Consider the following 21,952-nt stretch of genomic DNA (forward strand, 5'->3'; position numbering starts at 1 on the left):
GCCTCATCTTCTGCCTCAGGACCCTTCAACCCCAGGGCATCAATGTGGATTTCACCAGTTTCTTCATTTCCCCTCCCCCCACTTTACCCCAGTTCCAACCTTCCAGTTCAGCACCATCCTCCTGACCTGTCCCACCTATTAATCTTCCTTCTCACCTATCCGGTCCACTCTCCTCTCTGACCTATCACCTTTACCCCCACCTCCATCCACCTATTGCACTCTCAGCTACCTTCTCCCCAGCCCTAACCCCCCCTCCCATTTATCTCACCACCCCCGAGGCTCCGGCCTCATTCCTGATGAAGGGCTCCAGCGCGAAACGTCAATTTTCCTGCTCCTCGGATGCTGCCTCCTGACCTGCTGTGCTTTTCCAGAAACACATTCTCAACTCTGATCTCCAGCACCTGCAGACCTCACTGTCTCCTTATCCACTGAATGGTAAGGTCCTGTTGGGGAATGATGCTGAACAAAGAGACTTTGGAGTGCAGGTCGATAGGATAGTGAAAAAGACATTTGGTATGCTTTCCTTTATTGGTCAGTGAATTGAGTATAGGAGTTGTGAGGTCATGTTGCAGCTGTGCAGATTATTGGTTCAGTTGCTTTTGGAATCCTGTGTGCAGTTTTGCTTTCCCTGCTATAGGAAGGGTGTTATGATACTTGAAAGAGTGCAGAGAAGATTTACAAAGCTGTCGCCTGTGTTAGAGGGTTTGAACTAAAGGAGAGGCTGAACAGGCTGGAGCTGTTTTTCTTGGAGCGTCGAAGGCTGAGGAATGACGTTATAGAAGTTTATAAAATCATAAGGGACATGGATAGGTTGAATAGTCTAGAGAGCATAGGCTTAGGGTGTGAGGGAAAATGTTTTAAAGGGACATAAGGGGACAACGTTTTCACACAGTGGCTGGTGTGTGTTTGGAATGATTTCACAGAGGAAGTGGTGGAAGCTGCTGCAATTACAACATTTAAAAGGAAAGGGCATCTGGATGAATAGGAAGGGTTTAGAGGATATGGGTGAGGCAAATGGAACTAGATTAACTTAGGATATCCAGTCGGCATGGATGAGTTGGACCAAAGGGTCTGTTTCCATGCTGTACATCTCTATGACTCTATGACTCTAAATGCTAGCTTTTCCAGCAATTTACATATCTTTAAACAAATGGAAAATAAAATCACAATGGATTTTGATCATGAATAAAGAGGAAACAGTTTCAGTGACAGGAGGATCAGTAGCCAAAGGACATAATTTAAGGCAATTAACTACAGAACGAGAGACAACAGGAGAGAAAAAAAATGCAATTAATGATCTGGAATGCACTGCCTAAAAGATGGCACAAGCAGCTTTAATAATACTGATCAAAAAAGATAATTAAGTATTTAGTGGGAAGACTTGTCATGGGAAAATAGAGGCGTGGGATGAATTGGATAGCTGACAACATTCAAATGAGCTGAATATTTTCTTTCAGGGCTATATTAAACCAAGTTTCTACAATGGAGTACCCAAAGTGAAAAATGATGTTCCAAATATATTTTAACTAGTGCTTGGTATATGACAGTTGTATTATATTCTAACATTTGTATTTAAATTTTATGATTTTTTTTGTTTGAGTCTTGCACCTATGAGTTAAATGTTTTGTATCTGAACACAATCCTTTGAACATTAAATCCCCCTCCTCGCATGCTTCCTTAATTTGATCATATGTTACATCCATCTTGTTCATCTAAAGTGTACTTTCTTACAAATACTATACTCCATTTATTATTGGTCTGTTCATGGAATCTATAGCTTTTGAAATTTTCTACTATAATCTTCTCGCTTAATTACACCACCTAATTTAGCAAAATGCATAAACTTGATATATAGTTTATGGAAATTATGATTTCTAAAATATCAAGGCCTATGCTGCTTCCATTGTGGATATCATATAGTGAAATATTTCAGCAATTTAGATTCTGTAGGTGGAATCTCATCAGGCTCTGAGCAATGTGGGCTATGGGGAAATGAGTGGTAGAATCAGGCCGAATGCTCAGCGAGCCCCATTACAGCATCGAGATCACCTCCCTTCATCTTGTAAGCTTTTCCCAAGTGACATGATGAGAATCTCACTAGGCAGCGGTGAATTCCCAGTTGACGCACATTGTTGTCTGTTAAACACCTTGTTAATAGCACAGCTTGCCAGAGGCTGGGATCTGATCAAACCCGCGGTAAAATTAAGCTGTTGGGAAAAGTCGACACGAAAACCAGAGTGTGTTCTTGCCACTTGCTCCAAAAGACCTCCACTTTGAACATCAGGCCCCAACACCTTAGGCATGTTCCACGGACATCAGCATCAGACACACCCCCATGGAATGGATCCAATCCACTTATAGGATGCTTCTGCACTTCAATGTTGTACCTCGGCTACAAGGGCAATCATCATTGTAATACAGCAGAAAGGACACTTTGTGCTCCAAGACACAGGCCCAGCTCATTGAAACATGGAAACAGAAAATAGGAGCAGGACTAGGCCATTCACACTTCAAGCCTACTCTGCAAATTCATTATGATCGTGGCTGATCATCCAACTCAATCGCTGGTTCATGTTTTCTCTCCTATATCCTTTGATCCCTTTAGCCCCAAGTACAACATCCAAATCCTCCTTGAAATTATACAATGTATTGGTGTTGACTGCTCAATGTGGTAGCAAATTCCACAGGCTCACCACTCTCTGGGTGAAAACATTTCTCTTCTTCTCAATTCTAAATGGTTTACCCTGTGTCTTAAAACTATGATCCCTAGTTCTTGTCTCTCCCATCATGGGAACATCCTTCTGTATCTATACATGTATTATTTTCTCGACAATTTGTATGCCTTTTCCTTGCCTCTAACACTATCTCTAGCATCCCTTGTAGCCCATCGTTTGGATACCTTCCCACTTTCTGTTTTGCGCCACACAGGAACAAACAATTTTTGCAGTTTACCCATGTGCTCTTTGAATGCTTTCCATTGCCTTTCCACAGTCATCCTTTTTAAGTAATGTTCCCCAGTCTATCATTCTAACTTGGTCTCATTGTTGTCATTTCTTCTATTTAGATTCAGGACTCCAGTCTCGGAACCAACTATGTCCTTCTCCATCTTGATGGGGAATTCTATCATATTATAGTTGTTCTGCCTTAGGGGCCTCACACAACTACATTACTAATTATTTCTTTTTCATTACACAATATCCAGTCTAGAACAACCTACTCTCTAGTTGGATCCTCAAGTTACCCGTATTGGTATAGAAAACTATCCTGTTTTTCTCCAGAAATCCCTTCTCTGCTGTCTGGGTGCTAATATGACTAACCTGCATATAGATTGGGCAGAAGCCACCCATAATTTCAGATGTCCCATTATTGCATGCATCTCTAATTTCCTATTTAACACAAATCCCAAAATCACCCCTACATTTCAAGAGTCAATGTACAACCACCAATAATGCTTTTTGCCCCTTGGTACTGTTCAGCTTTGTCCATAGAGTTCACAGCATTCAAGCTGGTATCCTTCCTTACTATTGTGTTGCTTCCCCTTTAACTAACAATGCAAGTCCGCCACCTTTCCTTTCTATCTGTCTTTCCTAAATATTGAATACTCCTGGACATTCAGTTCCCATCCCTGGTCACCCTGCAGCCATGTATTTGTAATCAGACCTGTTTTCATTTATTGTGGATGTGATCCTACTGCACAGGATGGTGCACAGGCTGAATTTTGATGTCCACAAAGACCAGCTATGGAGGCTATGTCACTAGACCATGCCAGCCCAGTCCACGATTGCCACTAATGTTAGAGCAGATTCAGTTGATTGGCAGAATGTCCAGCAATGTTGAAATAAAGTTCAATGCTCTCCTTCACCCCACCAGTGTAAGTTCCTCGTGCCCAATGGCCTTTTAAATATGGCACCAGCGCCAGGAATACCAGTCAGTTTTGGAATCACCAGTGAGTGGCAAGTTGCCCTGGTAACAACACCTGGTACGATGGGCCAGAATATAGATAAGAAACTTGCCATATCCAAAACCAATTTGTGTGTTTGGTTTGGTGGGATACGTTGAAAAAAATTCCCTTTGTCTCGCAGCAACAATTACTCCAAACTCAACAAGACTTGTATTTAGCAAAACAAATCCTAAGAATTTAGACTGCTTCAAATTTTATTAATTTATAAACTTCACAGAAGTAAAAACATTAAATTAGTTCTCACTCTTAGCAATCCCTGTAAAATACAACTGGCAAATCTATGTAAAAATGTGCTGTTCCTCCATTCCAGTTAGATGCTACTCCTGTGTTTCACATACCTCAATATGACAAGAATCATAATTAGTATGTAATGTGTGTATTTTACATCCAAGAATTAATCTGGTTGATTAATAGATGTTAAATAACAGAAGATGCTATATGAAGTCTGTATGAAAAGAATGTACTTCAATAAAGATCAATACAGGTATAGGATTTGTTCTTCTGAATTAGCTGCATTGTCGATAGAAGTAAAAATGGTAATCTGTGAAGAATATTCGAGCAAAGTTTGGATTTGTTCTGCAGTCTGCCAGGCCCTGTACAATAGAGAATACTCAATGATTAAGCAGATAAAGATACAATTTGCACACAATTTCTATTTTGACAAGTGCTTCAGGTTGATCTCAGCTTTTAAGTTAGTTGCAGATTGACTTACTGGTGCTGCAACGCGGAAGTGGTATGTACACTCATAAAGATGTGCTACTGGCAAGAACCAGAAATGTTGATACCCCTGCAAGAATATTTAAACATTTAATGAGAGGGAGCTCACAACAAACTATCAAGTGTCAAATACATTTTAAGCAAGCCAATAAAAATGCTATGTTACTTAAATATTTTATAAATAACTTAACCAATTGTTTCAGATTGCTTCAATTTCTGGCAGTTCAATTGCCTACTGTGTGTACACAAGAACATAAACAATAACTGTACAAGACCATATGACCTATCAAACCTGCTCTTCCATTCAATATGAACATGGCTGCTCTTCAGCATTAACTCCACTTATCTGTCTACCCCATACTCAGAATCCTGCAGAATAAATATATTGAATTATGGAGTATATATGATCCTCAGTGAATTCCAAAGATCCGTCTCTCAATCCTTATGATCAACTGGCTAACTTAAGGCTGTGCCCTCGTGTTCAAGACTCCGCGGGCAGGGAGGAATGATCACTGTATCTAACTCTGCCAAGCCCCTTTAAAATCTTTCTTGTATTACCTTGTATGACTGAATTTCCTCAATAGTACAGTGGTTAGTATACCAGCCAGTCATGTGGGAAACCAGGGTTCATTTTCCGGATGGGGAGGAATTTTAGGGTGACACGGTAACTCAGTGGTTAGCACTGCTGCCTCATATCATCAGGGACCCAGGTTTGATTCCAGCATCGGGCAATTGTCTGTGTAGAGTTTGTACATTCTCCCAGTGTGTGTGAGTTTCCTCCGGGTGCTCCAGTTTCCTCATAGATTAGATTAGATTACTTACAGTGTGGGAACAGGCCCTATGGCCCAACAAGTCCACACCGCCCCACCGAAGCGCAACCCACCCATACCCCTCTACATTTACCCCTTCACCTAATACTACAGGCAATTTAGCATGGCCAATTCACCTGACCTGTACATCTTTGGACTGTGGGAGGAAACTGGAGCACCTGGAGGAAACCCACGCAGACACTGGGAGAATGTGCAAACTCTGCACAGTCAGTCGCCTGAGGCGGGAATTGAACCCGGGTCTCTGGCGCTGTGAGGCAGCAGTGCTAACCACTGTGCCACCATGCCGCAAAGATTTGCAGGCTAGGTGAATTGGCCATGCTAAATTTCCCAAAGTGCTTAGGGATGTGTAGGTTAGGTACATTAGTCAGGGGAAATTTAGGGTAATGTGTCTGGGTGGAAAATTCTTCGGAGGGTCGGTGTGCACTTGTTGGGCCAAATGGCCTGTTTCCACACTGTAAGTAATCTAATCTAATATAATCTAATTCTCGAGGAAACTGGAGCACCCGGAGGAAACCCACACACACTGGGAGATTGTGCAAACTCTACACAGACAGTTGCCCGATGCTGGAATCAAACCTGGGTCCCTGATGATATGAGGCAGCAGTGCTAACCACTGAGTTACCGTGTCGGGATTCTATCACTGGCCAGAAATAAGACTTTATGTGTGGCAATTCTTAAATTTGCTTACACAGGCTTAGAAAACCACAAGTATACTGCCAGTACTGGGTCTCCTCATTGAAATGAGGATAGCTTTCTGAGCATGCTTACCTGGGCAGTTTCTTTATATATTTCGATAACTTTAATGTATTAACTTTAAAAAAAAGACAATGCACAAGCCTTAGGAAGTGGCAAGACAAAGCAATTGCTGGGTGGACCACTGGGATCCAAAGAAATTTGGCAAACAGGATACAGAATTGTGAGACAGAAAGCAGAGGGTGATGGTTGAGGGATGTTTTTGTAACTGGAGTCTGGGTCAAGTGGAGTTCCTCAGGGATCAGTGTTGGCATTTATAAACAATTTAAACTTGAATGCAGGAGAGTTGATCAACATGAATTAGGATGATAGGAAATTTGGTGCAATGGTAAGTAGCGAGGAGGATAGCTTTAAACCAAATTACAGGAGGATATATACTGGCTGGTCATGTAGGCTGATCAGTGGCAAATAGAATTCAATCCAGATACATGTGAGATGATGCATTTGGGCAGGACAAACAAGGCAAAGGAATACATGAAAAATCATCAGAGAGACCTTGATGTGCAGATCCACTGGATTCTTAACATAGCAGGATAGGTGGACAAGGTGGTCAAGACAGCAAATGGGATATTTGCCTTTATTAGCAAAATTGTAGAATTTAACAGCAAAGAGATGATGCTGTAACCGTATAAAATGTTGGTTAGGCCATAACTTGAATAATGTGTGCAGTTCTGGAATCCACATTATAAGAAGGATGTGATTGTGTTGGAGAGGGTATCGAGGAGATTGACCAGGATGTTGCCTGGGCTGGAGAGGATTAGTTATTTAGAGAGATTGGATAAGCTGGAGTTGTTTTCCTTGGAGCTAAAATTGACTGAATGGAGCCATGACTGAGTTTATAAAATTATGAGGGGCACAGAAGGAAGAAACATTTCCCCTTGGTGGAGGGATCAATGATAGGGGGGAATAGATTCAAGGGAAGGGGCGGGGGTTTAGGGCAGGATGCAAGGAAAACAATTTCACCCAGAAGGTGGTGGGAATCTGGAACTCACTGTTTTGTAAGGGTGGTGGAGACAAAAACCCTCAATGCCCAAGTTATATTTAGATGTACACTTGCGATGTCAAGGCATACAAGGCTATAGGCCAAATGCTGGAAAATGGGATTAGAATAGGTAGGTCGTTGTTTTGATCAGCACAGACCGGCTGTATGGCCTTTTCTATGCTCTGTGACTCCAGGCCCTCGACTTGCATGACATCAGATAGCAATGCCACTGAAAAAAAAACTTCTTCAGGATATTAAGTTTCCAGTCTAACTTTTGAGTTATTTTGCTACCCAAGTTTGGACATGTTTTCTGTTAATCTGAAACAAATAATTAGCACAAAACAGCGGTTTCTAAATAAATACCTCTGTGGTGAATCTTGGTCAAAACTGGTATGAGGTATGAAGATGCCTCAGGAAGGAAGCAACTCTGACTGCTCTCATGTATATACAAGAGAGAATGATATGAAAAATGGCAAATCTATAAAATTGAAACTCAGTCAATGCTGTAGGCATCAGTTTCTCAGCTTACGTTGTTTATTGAAGTTGTACTATATTATCAAATTTAAAAGTAAAAAAATCACACAACATCAGGTTATAGTCCAACAGGTTTATATGGAAGCACTAGCTTTCGGAATGCTGTGGCATTGTGTGATTTTTAACTTTGCCCACCTCAGTCCAACACCTGCTACTCCACATCATCATTATCAAATTTAAGCCTGCCAGGTTTGGGTTCTTCCCACGTTACATTCACAGTCAGAATCATAAGACCAAAAAACATTTAACCGGCTGTACAGCCCCTCAAGCCCATTCCGCCATTCAGTAAAATGATGACTAATCTTATCTTGTTCTAACCTCCACCTTACTGCTTGTTCACCAAAACCTTTCAGTGCTCTGCTTCAAAAATCTGCTCTCCCCTTCAAGTTTTCTGGGGTAGAGACTGCCAAAGATCCATGACTTTCAAAACAAAAATGCTTCCACCAAGTAGTCCTTTGCTCCATTAATCTGGACTCCTTTGTGAGAAGGCACATCCTCTTAACATCCATGCTTGCCATGAACCCTCAGAATCTTGTCAGTTTCAATAAGGTTACATGTCATTCACCCCAACTCCATGGAGTGTAGGCCAAGTCTGCTCAACCAACCATTCTTCATAAGACAAACCCTGCACCTCAGGAATCAACTTAGTCAATATTCTTTGTGTGATGTGCAATGGAAATATATCACCCCTCCCTAAACAATGAAACCAATTGAATATAGTGTTCAAGGTACTGTACTTACGCCCTGCACAATTATAGCAAAACATCATTAACTTCATTTTTCTTTTATTCATACATAAGATGGCGGCATCACTGACCAGGCCAGTATTTATTGCCCATTCCTAGAGGGAGTTAAAAGCCAACCACATTGCTGTAGGTCTGGAGTCACATGTAGTCCAGACCAGGTAAGGATGGCAGTTTCATTCCCTAAAAGACATTAGTGAATCAGATGGGTTTTTCCAACAATCGACAATGGATTTCTGGTCATCATTAGACTCTTAATTCCAGATTCTTATTGAATTCAAATTCCACCATCTGCTGTAGTGACATTCAAACCCAGGAACCTGGGTCTCTGGTTTAACAGTCCAGCGATAATACCATAGGCTAACATTCTCTAAATTCCTCGAAATAAAGGTCAACATTCTATTTGTCTTCATAATGGATTTCTCCTCCATTTGCTTCATGATCATCTTGAGTTAAGGATATCCTTGGTCTACTGTTTTCCATTATCTCTAAGCTTAAAGCATCTGAGTCATTTTCCATTATGTGTTAGTGAAACTAAGTTTTACCCTATGACCACATATCTGATGTAAAGGGGGTAGAAATTAGACTGTATCAAAATCCAGGTAAGATTTCAGTGCTACATACATCAAATGGGATCAGTGGCAGGACTGCAGGACATTGTTCTTTCAGCCTTTTATTATATTATTATTGATGAGCTGCAGCCAGTTCTGGCCTCAGAAGTTGGCTGGTCCCAAGATTGACAGATACACATGGTTGCTGAGGTCATAAGGAGTGTCCTGGAACATGCAGGTAATTGGAAGACAGGGGAAACAATGGCTTACAAACTTGGCCTGGAGGAAGTTGGAAAAGCCCTCTATGAATCTCTAAGATACATATTTCAATTAACGGACTGTACAAATGCAATTTGTTTTCAGTTATGTTGCAATAAATTTCAGTGTTAAGCGCAGGTCAGCATCTGTAGGCATCAGTTGTTGAAAAGCCCAGTCAAACGTTTCCTCAGTGCAGATAATTTCTAAAATCAAACACATACTTCACAATATTGCAGTAATGTCCAGCATAGCAAGTTACCTGAGACATTTCCTGTGATGCATCCCTTTTCATTATTTTGTGTGCAGGTGTTACACATGTCTCACCAAGGTTCACTTTACATTTATAAACAATCACAGGTGCTGTTGTGCTGCAACATATAAATAATATTGTTATGACACGGGGTAAACCCTCCTGCTTAATTTAAACCAGCAACACTGAAGAGATTTATCCCATGCAGTAATCTGTATAAATAGTTCTTGGCCTCTCGAATTTTAAGTAAAAATTAACAACTTTATTTCTTAAAGAATAACGGAGAATAGGTAACTAACAACTATTTACAACTCCTTCCTCTAACCTATCTTTTGCCTTCCCTTCTATAATACTAGGCCAATAAAACTCCCCGATTAAATTTTACCAAAAATTCATGTTTTCAAAACCAGCCAGACATTAAATCTTCTCTTCCTCTGTTTTCTTTTCTTTTTCTTAGGGATTTCTGTTTTGCAGGTCACTGATCGATCAAGGTACCTTTAAGAGAGCTATTTTTCGGGCAATCTCTACATGCTGGTTGTGTGGCAGTTCTCCTCTCAACTGTTCAATTTTCCTCGGTATTATACCCTGAAAGCCTCAAATTGTGCCATCGGCTATTAAAATTGTCAATATTCTAAATTCAAACTTGATTGGAGTTTGATACTTTTCAGGGTCTAATTTAAACTGATTGGCCTAATGGAATCTGTTTTGTCTCCAGGCAACCAACTGCACTAACTGCTGGAACACATGCTACATTGTATCTTGTTGAGAACACTTAGTGCTGTCAGGTGGGTCTGCAGATACAGTACACCCACCTCTTCATACCATCTCCCCCCTTAAGAAAAAATGAACCATCATAATGAAAATATGGCTTTCTTTTCCTATTCTTTAAACACATTACCCTAACATACCGATAACTTTAATCTAAGTTCACCTTAACTTCTTCCCATATAACTATATTATATATAGATATACATTATATATATAAAACATTAAATAAATCCAAGTAGATGATCCTTTATCAGAAGTTCCAAAATCCCAAAACCTCCGAAATCTGAAGTTTTTTGTGACTTTTTTCTCATTAACAAGGTTATTTGGCGTGCAAACAATTAACACAAGTCGACACCCACTCGATGTGTGTCACTCAGATGCGACGTGGGAAGACATGGCCCAGCACCAGCAGGCCTGGATTCTTACTCAAGGCCTGTTTTAGTTAGAAAGTCTGCTCCTCTGGTGGCTTTTTAAAAATTTCACCATCAAACTATCTCTTATTCTGAAATTCTAAAAATTCCAAATTCTAAAAAACAGCTAGTCCTGACGATTTTGGATAAAGAATCTTCTAAGTGTACAAATCTCATCTAAACTTTATCAGTTAAATTTACAATAACTCATCTGCAATTACATTCTTACAACCTGCAACATGTATGATTTTTAAATTAAAAGTCTGTAACATAATACTCCAAAGAGATTGCCTCATTCTTGTCTTTAAAGCATTCTCAGAATGTAAGGGGATTGTGATCCGTGTACACAACCGTCTCTGACACATTGCTCGTGACATACACATTAAAATGCTGTAAGGCCAATACCAAACTCAATCATTCTTTTTCCTTTGGTGGATATTGATCATCTTCGAAAAGTAACTAACTGGCAGTTTAATCCCATCCTCATCTTTCTGTAGGGGTACAGCTCCAACTCCAACGTCATTAGCATTGATGATTACCTTAAAAGGTTTTGAAAAGTTTGGTGTGGCTAAAACTGGTTTGATGGTTAATATGGCTTTCAATTGGTCGAATGCCTCCTGGCATTGTTCTGTCCACCAAAACTTTGTGTTCTTCTTCAGCAAATCAGTTAACGGTGCCACTATCCTGCTGAAGTTGGAACAAACTTCCAATAGAATCTGCTGAGTCCTAAGAATTGAAGCACCTCTTCAAGATTGGTTGTGGAAATTCCTCGATGGCCTTCATCTTTGCGTTCTGTGGGGTCAACCTTCCACGACCGATGTTATGTACCAAGACGTCGCCTCTGCTTTCACGAATTCAGTTTTATTTAAGCTTATCAACAGTTTTGCTTCTCGTACTCATTCAAAGTGCTCTGTCAACTGTACCATGTGATCTTGTTAGGACTTACTAAAGATCACTACATCATCCAAATAGACTGCACAGTTTGTTAGCCCAGACACAACTCTGTACATGAGTCTTTGGAATGTGGCGGGTACATTCTTCATTTCAAAGGGCATCACTTTAAACTGATATAGCCCATTTGTGGTTACAAACACAGGAATTTCTTTCACCGTCTCTAATAAAGATACCTGCCAGTAACCATGCATTGAGTCCAACTTGGTGATGTAACTGGCTTGTCTGACTTTCTCTATACAATCTTCCAATCTAGGAATTGAATAGGAGTCTGATTTTGTAATGGCATTGACCTTCCAATAACCCACATAGAATCATTGAGTCCCGTCTGGTTTAGGAACTAAGATGATCGGCGAACTCCACTCATTCTGGCTTGGTTCGATGATGTCCTTGTCCATCTGGACCTGTCTAGCTTTGAAAGGATTAAGCCAATAGGGGTGTTGTTTTATTGGAGCAGTATTCCCTACGTCTACTTCATGTAGAATAGCTTCTGACTCTTACATATGTCCTTGTACTGCAGTAACAAATCTCTCAACTGCGTTCTATGCTCCTGAGACAGATAATTTACTAACCTATCCCTCTCCTTCATTTTTAAATCTATTTGAATGCACCTCAAAATCCACATCATCTGGATTTGATTCTTCACTTTGCAGGGCAGTAACTAACACCTGTTTCTCCAGTTCTTTCTCTCTAGTATAATAAAGTTTCAACATGTTCACATGACATACCTGATACCTTTTTTTCCTATCTGGCATATTTACTAGATAATTCACCTGATTCAACTTTTTCTCAATTTGATAGGGACCACTAAACCTAGCTTTGAAAGGATCTCCTATCACTGGTAACAGTACTAACACATCATCCCCTCGGGAAAATGTCTGAGTCTCAGAGTCTTTATCTACCACCTGCTTCATTCTATGCTGTGCCCTCCTTAGGTGCTGTTTAGCTAATTTACCTACTTGATTTAATCTCTCCCTCACCTCCGATAATCTAAGTGTGAGATCTCCGACATTGGTCCTGTCAATGTTTCTTTAATTAATTTCAAAGGGCATCTCACTTCATGCCCAAATATTAACTCAAAGTAAGTGAACTGAGTAGATTCATTTGGGGCATCTCTAATGGCAAACAAAACATATGGGATACCTTTATCCCAATCATTCAGGTCATCCTGACAGTACGCTCTCAACATGGTCTTCAATGTCTGATGCCACCTTTCTACCTTTCTAAAGCTCCCTGGGATTCAGGGTGATAAGGACTGAATTTAAAGTGCTATACACCTAAGCTATCCATAACCTTCTAAAACAGCCTAGCAGTAAAATTTGACCCTTGGTCTGACTGAATCTCTCTGGGTAGCCCGTACTAAACTCCTCTACCACCTTTTTTACCTTGATACTGTGTAATAGAATTGTCTCTGGAAATCCAATAGACACATCCATTATGATTAACAAGTACTGGTTCACACTTTTAGTTCTTGGGAGGGGACTGACACAATCAATTATAACTCACGTGAAAGGTTCTTCAAATGCGGGAATTGGCAACAAAGGTGCAGGTTTTATTACCGCCTGTGGCTTACCTACCATTTGGCATGTATGACACATTCAGCAAAAGTTAACCATATCCTTGTGCATTCCAGGCCAGTAAAAATGTTTTTGCACCTTAGCCTGAGTCTTTTGTACCCCAAGGTGATCTCCTACAGGTAGTTCATGTGCTACCCCCAACACCACTTGTCTGTATGCTACTGGCAACACAATCTGGTGCACTTCAGCCCATTTCTCCTCTGCACTAACCTGCCGCAGTCTCCATTTCCGTCTTAGGATTCTATCTTTAAGATAATAACCCTCCGGAATATTCTCAGCCTTCTTTTCAGAGTACACATCCACATGTCTTGTCTTGCTGTTGCAAGTTTCTTAGCCTATCAGGACTAAACACTTCTGTCTGACTCTCAGCCTGTTCAGTTTTTTCCAACACATTATGTCAAACAGGGTATCTGCTGACTGAACCTCAACATTTTCATCTTCATCTTAACCTTTCACTTCATGATGTGACTTATGATAGTGGGATCTGGTTACCATAACAGGCTGGGAAAATATTTCTGTTTTAATTCCTCAGTTTCTTGGTCTTCTCCAGAACAAGGGGTGCCACTTCTACCTTGGATCCTGCCAAACCATCCCCAAGAACAAACTGAATTCCTGGAACTGACATTCTGTCAATCACTCCCACTGTAACTTCCCCAGTCTTGAGTCGGCACTCCAACCTGATCTTACATAGGGGAACACTAAATCTCTGTCCATCTATCCCACAAATTACCATACTCTCGGGTAACAGGTCAGAAAGGGTGCATATTTGCTTATCCCTTACTATCAGTGACTGGTTAGATCCTGTATCTCTCAAAATGACAATTTCTTGTCCCCCTGTTCTTTCCGAGTAAACTTTACCCAGAGAGGCAAATTCTTTGTAGAGATCAGGTACTAATTCCATACCCAGCCCCTGCCTAGGCTGTGCACTCTCCTGCAGCTCCTCGGCTCTTCTTGGGGTCTCCTTTACTACCTTCACTAATGCCACTGGCTTAGCTTCTTTTATCTCATCTTTTCCCACAGCCCCTTCTTTAACGATCAGCACTGTGACTTTACTTGTCCCACTTCATCACAGTGGAAACACCTGAGGCCTTTCTATCCTCTTGGGCTTCTTTTTTATCCTGTGGTAAGCTCTTACCAATGCTCTCTACTCTTGGTTTTGTTGTGTAGGATCCCCCTTCTCCCAACTTCTATCCCTTACAAGATGAAATTCTGGCCAGAAGCTTGTCTTCTGCACCAACATGTACTCATCTGCTAATTCTGCTGCCCTTCTCACTTCCTGAACTTTCAGTTCTCCATGTGAATCCTTACCACCTCTGTGAGTTTTTAAATTCCTCCAGCAAAATAATCTCTCTTAAAGCGTCAAAAGGTCCTATCTATTTTCAAAGCACACACCCATTGATCAAAATTATTATGTTTAATTCTTTTAAACTCAACATAAATCTGACCTGGTTCCTTCTTTGTGTTTCTGAACCACTGTCTGTATGCTTCTGGTACCAATTCATAAACACTTAAAATAGCCTGTTTAACCTCTTCATAATCTATTGACCCGTTATCTAACAGTGGGGCAAATACCTCATTAGCTCTGCCTACCACTTTAGTCTGAACTAGCATTATCTATAAATCCTCGACTACTTCATCTGTCTAGTCAATTTTTCAAATGAAATAAAGGTTTCAACATCTTTCTCATCAAAATGTGGCAAAGTTTTGACATATTTGTAAATATTTCTACCTTCTCTTTTAAGCTCCATCCTGTTAACTTGACTTTGCTGACTAAGCCGCAACTGCACAAGTTCAAATTCTCTCTTTCGTTTTGCTTAGCTAAGAACCTTTTCTCTCTTTCTCTCTCCCTTTGCTCAGCCAAGAACCTTCTCCCGCTCTCTTTTTCCTCTAACTCCAATTTCCTCAATTGTAATTTAAGTTTTTTTTACCTCTACCTCATTTGTCTGTTTCTCTAACATATCTAAGTGTTTGAGTAATTCCATTACAACTTCAGCTTTACTTTTGTCCTTGGTAAAACCCAAATCTAACTTATTTGCTAATTCTGAAAGTATGGCCTTTTTCTTCTCTTCTAAACTTTCTTGGCAAATTTGAGAATCATCTTCAAATCCCAGAACCTCCTTTAGCAATTTTAAGAGCCATTTCTCTCACTTTTAATTCAATCAACCACAAGTCACCGAAATTAAACAAATTGTCTCACCTACGTTTTATTTAAAGATCTGGGACACTAATCTGCAGGTGTTTAAATCAGCTGGGATTTTCCATACCTCCAAAACTATTCAAATTGGTCTACTCCAGTTCAAATCCCGAACAGGAGCCCCCAAACTGTTAGGACACAGCTACACTAACTGCTGCACCACATGCTACATTGAATCTTGTTGAAAACACTTAGTGCTGTCAGGTAGTTCTGTTAGCTTTTAACTTTCCTAAAGGTACAGTATACACACATTTTCATAACACGCTTAATGCTGAGTAACTCTTCATGGCATAAAGGTTCCTGATGAAGGGCTTATGCCAAAACATCGATTCTCCTGCTCCTTGGATGCTGCTTGACCTGCTGTGTTTTTCCAGCACCACACTCCCAACTCTGATCTCCAGCATATGCAGTCCTCCATTTCTCCTGACATAAAGTTTATGAAATACAGGTGACCAAAATAATGGACATTTTTCTCCAATGAAGGATAGGCAAGGGCCACAAAGCTGTGGTAAAACAGAAGGCACATTGTTTTGGGAATGGCTATTCCCTTTGCCTATGAATTAAATAATGCACAAGAAGATTTCACAAACAGATCCATCCTAACATTGATCAGCCCAGCATATTTGCTTGCAGCTTTTTCTAAGTTGCAGTTCTCTAACCAATGTATGCACAGAACACTGCAGTTTTGACTTGCAAATATTTGATTATGCAAAAATGCAGTTAAAATCACAGCAAATCCTTTTAACTGAAAAATTGCCTTACAACATGAACCTGTACTGCATTATTAATAATGTTGCCGTGGCTAATATTTCAAATGATTAATTAATTGTAGCATTATCAAATGTACAAAATAAAATTTCATATGATTAGAATTACACAAAATGTGTCACGTTGCAACAATGTCACATAGTATTCCAAAACAGAAAAATCACATCAGCATGCTTAAAAAACTTTTAAATATTCTTAAACAAAATCCATTAGAAAATATAAGAAACTTCATCAAATAATTCATTTCAAACAACAGGCTTGAATTAAGCTTAATCCATGGGAAACTGTAGAAGAAATGATTACAAATAAATATTGGTACTTACAGGCTAATTAGGGTTTGATTTAGAAAGAAAATAAAATACAAATCTTTATAATTGTACTTACTTCATTTCCAAAGTAATTCTCATATTAACAGGGGTATACTTGTTGATTGGAATTACGTAGCTATAGTTGCCATTCCTGAAAGATGAGTAGTGAAAACAAAACTAATTTGAAAACAAAGTACAGTAGTTTCATCAGTCATGCAAAGCACATAGTTATTAAACTTTGAATTCCAAGGACTACATATACAGTAAAAAAAAGCTGTACTATTTTAAATAACAGTTCAAATGAATTTAGCCCACTCATTGCTCAAACAGAGGTGAAATACCCTTTAATGGCATGTGACTGCACAAGCCAAAATGACTACAATTGGTATCTTTTGATCTGCATCCTTCAAAAGCCTTACAACCTGATTATGCAATTACAGTCCCAGTGTAAAACAGAAAGACTCGGCTCTCATTTAACTATTTTACAAAGTTTTCCCTCACTCATCACTCTGCGAAATTAGCAATCCAGATATTTTCTGATCAACCGTTTTCAGAGATGATATTACACACCTCTGGAGCAGATGAAGACTTGAATCTATGCCTCCTGGTTCAGAGGTAGGGACATGACCACTACACTCGAAAAGCCAAAAGATTCGTAATCAATGCTATCGTTGGACGAAGAATTAACATAATTAGAGTGTAAAGTGGGATGGAGCAACTATGGTCCTATCACTTGAAGTACAGACTACAAATGTAATAAAAACGAAACCTTTGGAAAATTAAGCAAAACAGAGGTTAGAAATAAATACAAAAAAATTATGAGAAAAACCCCTTCTACAAAACTGAAAAATGAAATGACAACTAAGAAACATATGAATATAATTAGCACAGGGAAATATTATTCTCAAGAATTAATGAATTGAATGAATTGTAACATATACTGTATCTTGGTGTCTGACCTATCACAAATAAAGCCATGTCCAAGTTAAATTCCAATCAACATTGGTTTGATATTTTCCCAACTCTGACCATAAATTTGAAAAACATAATAGAAAAACACCAAATGAAGTAGGATTGCTTTCTAAGAAATGAAATAGTTATATCAATAATATTTAAAGTAACTAACCCACAATGAATTCCTTTATCACAGTAACGTTGGTCAATTTGTTGCTGACTTTCCATAACTCTTATTGATCTAATAGATGTATCAAACCCTATGAATATCAAAAACAAACCAAAATCAGTAAAATTCAATTTGCAAAACAATTTTTCAACCCATGTAACTGTTCAAAGTATCAACTTTACTGAAATACATTTCACCAAATGACCCAATCATTCTTAATCAGTTCTGTGATGCATACATTTCTTTGTAGCTCTTAAGTGCCAGTGCTCTGTGCAGCAAATATAACAATGCATGTTTTACCACTATTTATTTATAGAACAACGCAATGAAAGTTGACACCAAATTAATATATTTCAGTAAAGATCATTCAACCCATCAAGACTTGTATATCCAGAAGCCCGTAATGGCTATTCTATTACATACTTAACTCTTCTTGAGGGAAAGCCAAGTTTCTCTTACTATCATGTTTAGCTTAAAACCTAGTGTAACAACATTATATCTTATATTTTTCATATAATACAATAACTATATTGACTTGACAAGTATGGATTGATTTTTTCAATCTTATCTATGATTATTTATTATATGACAGAATAGTTGAAGCCTGAGTCACAAGCTTGAAGTTGTGAAGACATAAGACATAATGTCGCTTAAGTGACATATCACTTCAGACATAGTTTAGGCTGATACTCGAATACTGGATTGAGTGAAAGTGGTAAAGTTGGGAATGTTATCAAAATCCGGATCAGATCTGCCTATTATCATCCTATAAAAGTTCCTGTATATTTCCTTATTGCTCATTAAAGCATCATCTATCTTACATCAACAATGTTTCCCATTACCAATTTTTATCTAGAGATTTATTAAAAAATCTTTGCTGTTTAAAAACAAGCAGTCAGTCTCTTTGCTGTCTTTTTAATTCCTGGTCTATGATGCATTGTAGGATCATTTTCAAATCCCTATGCTAGGGAAACATTCTGAAATAGATCACTCTTGTTTAGGAAACATGTAACTAAATTAACAAATGTTATATTTTATCATAACATTATACAACAACTTTTTAAAAAAAAAAATCAATAGTTACCAATTTGTTATTGAAGACATAGAAACAAACTAAAGATTTTACTTACAATCACTATTTTGATTTCTCTTCATATTTATTTGGCTTGTTACCAGTTCTGAAAGAAGAATTCAAAACCTTGTTATCTAACATTTGAGTATAATACACAGAACAAGCATATCTGTGATTTATTGAAATCTTGGAACTGAAAATATGTTGCAGTTGAAGTTATTGAACATAAGAAGCAAAACTCATCGTGTAGAAAAACAAAACGTGCACATCTTGTGCTAATTTCAATGCCTTTTAAGCTCTATAACTGTTAATAGTCAAAGGTTTAAAAACCTAATGAGTCAGACCAGACATTCAAAGATACATATGTGGTTGAACAAACAAATGTTCATATCAAGCCATATAAGGAAATATTAAGACAGATGAATATTTTCATGCAACACCTTAAGGAACAGGTGGAATGTTTAATGAGTTCAGAACTTACGACAAGACAGCCAAAGGCATGTTTATCCATGATAGAGTAATTAAAATCAGGATGCCTATGAGTCCAAAATTTGTGGAATATACATGTCTGGGAGAGGTATAGGATTGCAGGAGCTTACATAATAGCTTATGGTGAGACAATGAAGTAATTAGAAGACAAAGATAGAAATATAAAAATCAAGACATAGCTTAACGAGGAGATATTGTAGGTCAGTCAGCACAGAAGTGAGGGACAAATAAAACTTGATTCAAGTTAGGAAAAGGACAGTGTTGTTGATGACCTTACATTTACAATGAATGGAAAATGTGAAGCTGGGCAGGATGCATCAGTATGACCAAGTCTTTAAGTAATAAAAGCATAGATGTGCACTTAGTGACAGATGAGTTGAGACAAGACTGGAGTTGGTGACCATATGGAGATGAAAATAAGCAGTCTTCTGATGGCATAAATGTAGACATTGGCATCAACTTTGATGATGTGATAAGTCAATACTGCAAGCAATTTCCATCAGCATCAGAGTCACCAGGAAGAGAGAGGGATCTACTGGTTCAGTAGGAGGGCCCAAAGACAATAGTTTTGTTGATCCCAATATATAATTGGAGGAAATTTCACATCCTCCATTGTTGGATGTTGGACAAGTGGTCTGACAATTTAAAGGTGATGGTGAGGTTATGACAGGTGTCATCAGTGATATGAAGGGATCTTTTGAGCAGTTTAGCCCTCCCTTGAAAATGCTGACAATCAAGAGAATAAGATGATGGGCTGATGTGAACAGAAACTTTTCCACACAGTGCAGTATGCTCAGTTAAACTGAAGTATTGTATTTGATAAAATACATGAAAATGCAGAGAATATGCCCAAATAGAATTTCTTCCAGGAAGGTCAAAATAAAATACCAGGAAGGTTAATTTTCACCAAAGCAAAAGCAAAATATGTGGATGCCCAAAATACAAAATAAAAGCAGTAAAGGCTGAATAATCTCAGGAATTCTAGCAGCATTCATCAGAGAAAGAATCAATGATTCAGGTCTGTGATCTTTCATCCAAGCTGAAGTGTTAGAAATGCAAAAAAAAAAGCAAATTACTGCGGATGCTGGAATCTGAAACCAAAAGAGAAAATGCTGGAAAATCTCAGCAGGTCTGGCAGCTTTGACAAATGGTCAGTTAGACTCGAAACGTAGCTCTTTTCTCTGCCAGACCCACTGAGATTTTCCAGCATTTTCTCTTTTGGTGTTAGAAATGAAATACGTTTTAACTAAGTATGGTGGAGGGGAAGAGAAAAGGAGAAAAAAAACATAAAATCAAATTTGTGACAGGATGAAAGGCAGGAGAGATAAAATGGAAAAATATTTTATGGAACAAAACCAAAGGAGCATAAATGGAACAAGAAACAAAAACTATATCTCAAGGTGGCGTGAATGACAGAATAGCTGCCGCCTGAACAGAAATTAAGGGAAATAAGAATAGGGGGCATAAAAACAAACTAACAAAGAGGAGGAAGTGAAGTGTGAATAGAAGCTTTGATCTAAAAGTGATGAATGCAAATGTTGAGTCCAGAGGCAGCACATTGCTCAGTCAAACGTTGAGGTGCTGTCTCTTGGGCTTGCATTGAGCTTCAATGGAACATCATAAGCCAAAGACAGAAGGTCGGGGGGGAAACAAAATGTCAGGTGACTGAAAACTTGAAGTCACTCCAGTGGACTGGATACAAGTGTCAGCAAAGGATTATTCAGTCCACATTTGATCTCTCAAATGCAGAAGGCAGCATATTGTCAACAGTAAACTCAGTAAGCTAAAACGGAAGTAGTGCAAGTAAATTGCAGTTTAATTTGGGAGAAATGCTTTGGTGACTTGGATGGTGTGAAGGGAGGAGGCAAAACAATAGGTGCTGCATCTCCTAAACTTGCATGGAAAACGGAAATGATGATGATGGAGTACTGCAATAGGGTATCTGGGAAATAAAGGTCCAATCAGAATGCTAAAGGAGAGGAGAGCGGCAGCTCAGTTTGGTGACAGTATCGTGCTGGAGGATGATCTGATGAATACAGCATCTGATAGGTTGGATAGAGAGGACAAAGATTCTGCTGGAAAAGACAGATGGTAAGTGGAGATGGAAACTACTTTCATGTATCTCTTACTGCAATTTCATTTAAAATCTGGCAAAACGGGAAAGTTTTATGTCTACATTAGACCATTTTATTTTGCTCACCACTTTCAATGTTTTCAACAGGAGGTAAACTGTTGAAAGGACCCCTTTAGGACTAAACCTGTGTGCACACAATCAATCAGAAATCTAACTCTAAAAGCTCCAATGCTTGATTAAAAATTAGGCATTCTAAACAGTTTGTACAATATCCAACTTTATTTCTGAGAACTTGTTTTTGTTATCAAGTTCTCCAACATTAAACACTCATAATGGAAGAGAATCTTTTTGATTGGTGGCAACAGTAATAAATAAGAATGCATTATTTACATCTATTTTTCAACGTATCGGTTATAAAACCTTGTCTTTGTGTAAAGCTTTGCTCCCACCATCTTCCTCATGGTCCTAAGTTACTTACTGTATAAAACACCACAATTCGTTACAGCTGGAAATAAGTTCAGTACAGATGCATTACAATCTTTTTTTCTCTGGAGCTTACTAAGAGAACAGAAAGACAAAATCCAGGAGAAACTATATTGGTGCACCAGTCAGGCATTTCACTAAATTAGTGTAGTGATA

The 21,952-nt window shown here is 38.8% G+C and overlaps 1 protein-coding gene across 2 annotated transcripts in view; it reads right to left on the bottom strand.

Moving 5' to 3' along the window:
• Positions 1-4,149: 4,149 nt before the first annotated feature.
• The window catches only part of myrfl (myelin regulatory factor like), a 72,446-nt gene continuing 54,643 nt past the window's right edge, over positions 4,150-21,952 (bottom strand). For both annotated transcript variants that reach the window (XM_072552704.1, XM_072552702.1), the window contains exons 20-25: positions 18,809-18,856; positions 17,682-17,769; positions 16,632-16,706; positions 9,589-9,697; positions 4,674-4,748; positions 4,150-4,554 (exon numbers count right to left, since the gene is read on the bottom strand). In XM_072552704.1, the coding sequence (XP_072408805.1) occupies positions 4,468-4,554; positions 4,674-4,748; positions 9,589-9,697; positions 16,632-16,706; positions 17,682-17,769; positions 18,809-18,856 (482 nt within the window). In that variant the 3' untranslated portion in view covers positions 4,150-4,467. The remainder of the gene's footprint in view (positions 4,555-4,673; positions 4,749-9,588; positions 9,698-16,631; positions 16,707-17,681; positions 17,770-18,808; positions 18,857-21,952) is intronic.

This window comes from Chiloscyllium punctatum, chromosome 32 (assembly GCF_047496795.1).
Source record: "Chiloscyllium punctatum isolate Juve2018m chromosome 32, sChiPun1.3, whole genome shotgun sequence".
NCBI classification, from domain to species: Eukaryota; Metazoa; Chordata; class Chondrichthyes; order Orectolobiformes; family Hemiscylliidae; genus Chiloscyllium; species Chiloscyllium punctatum.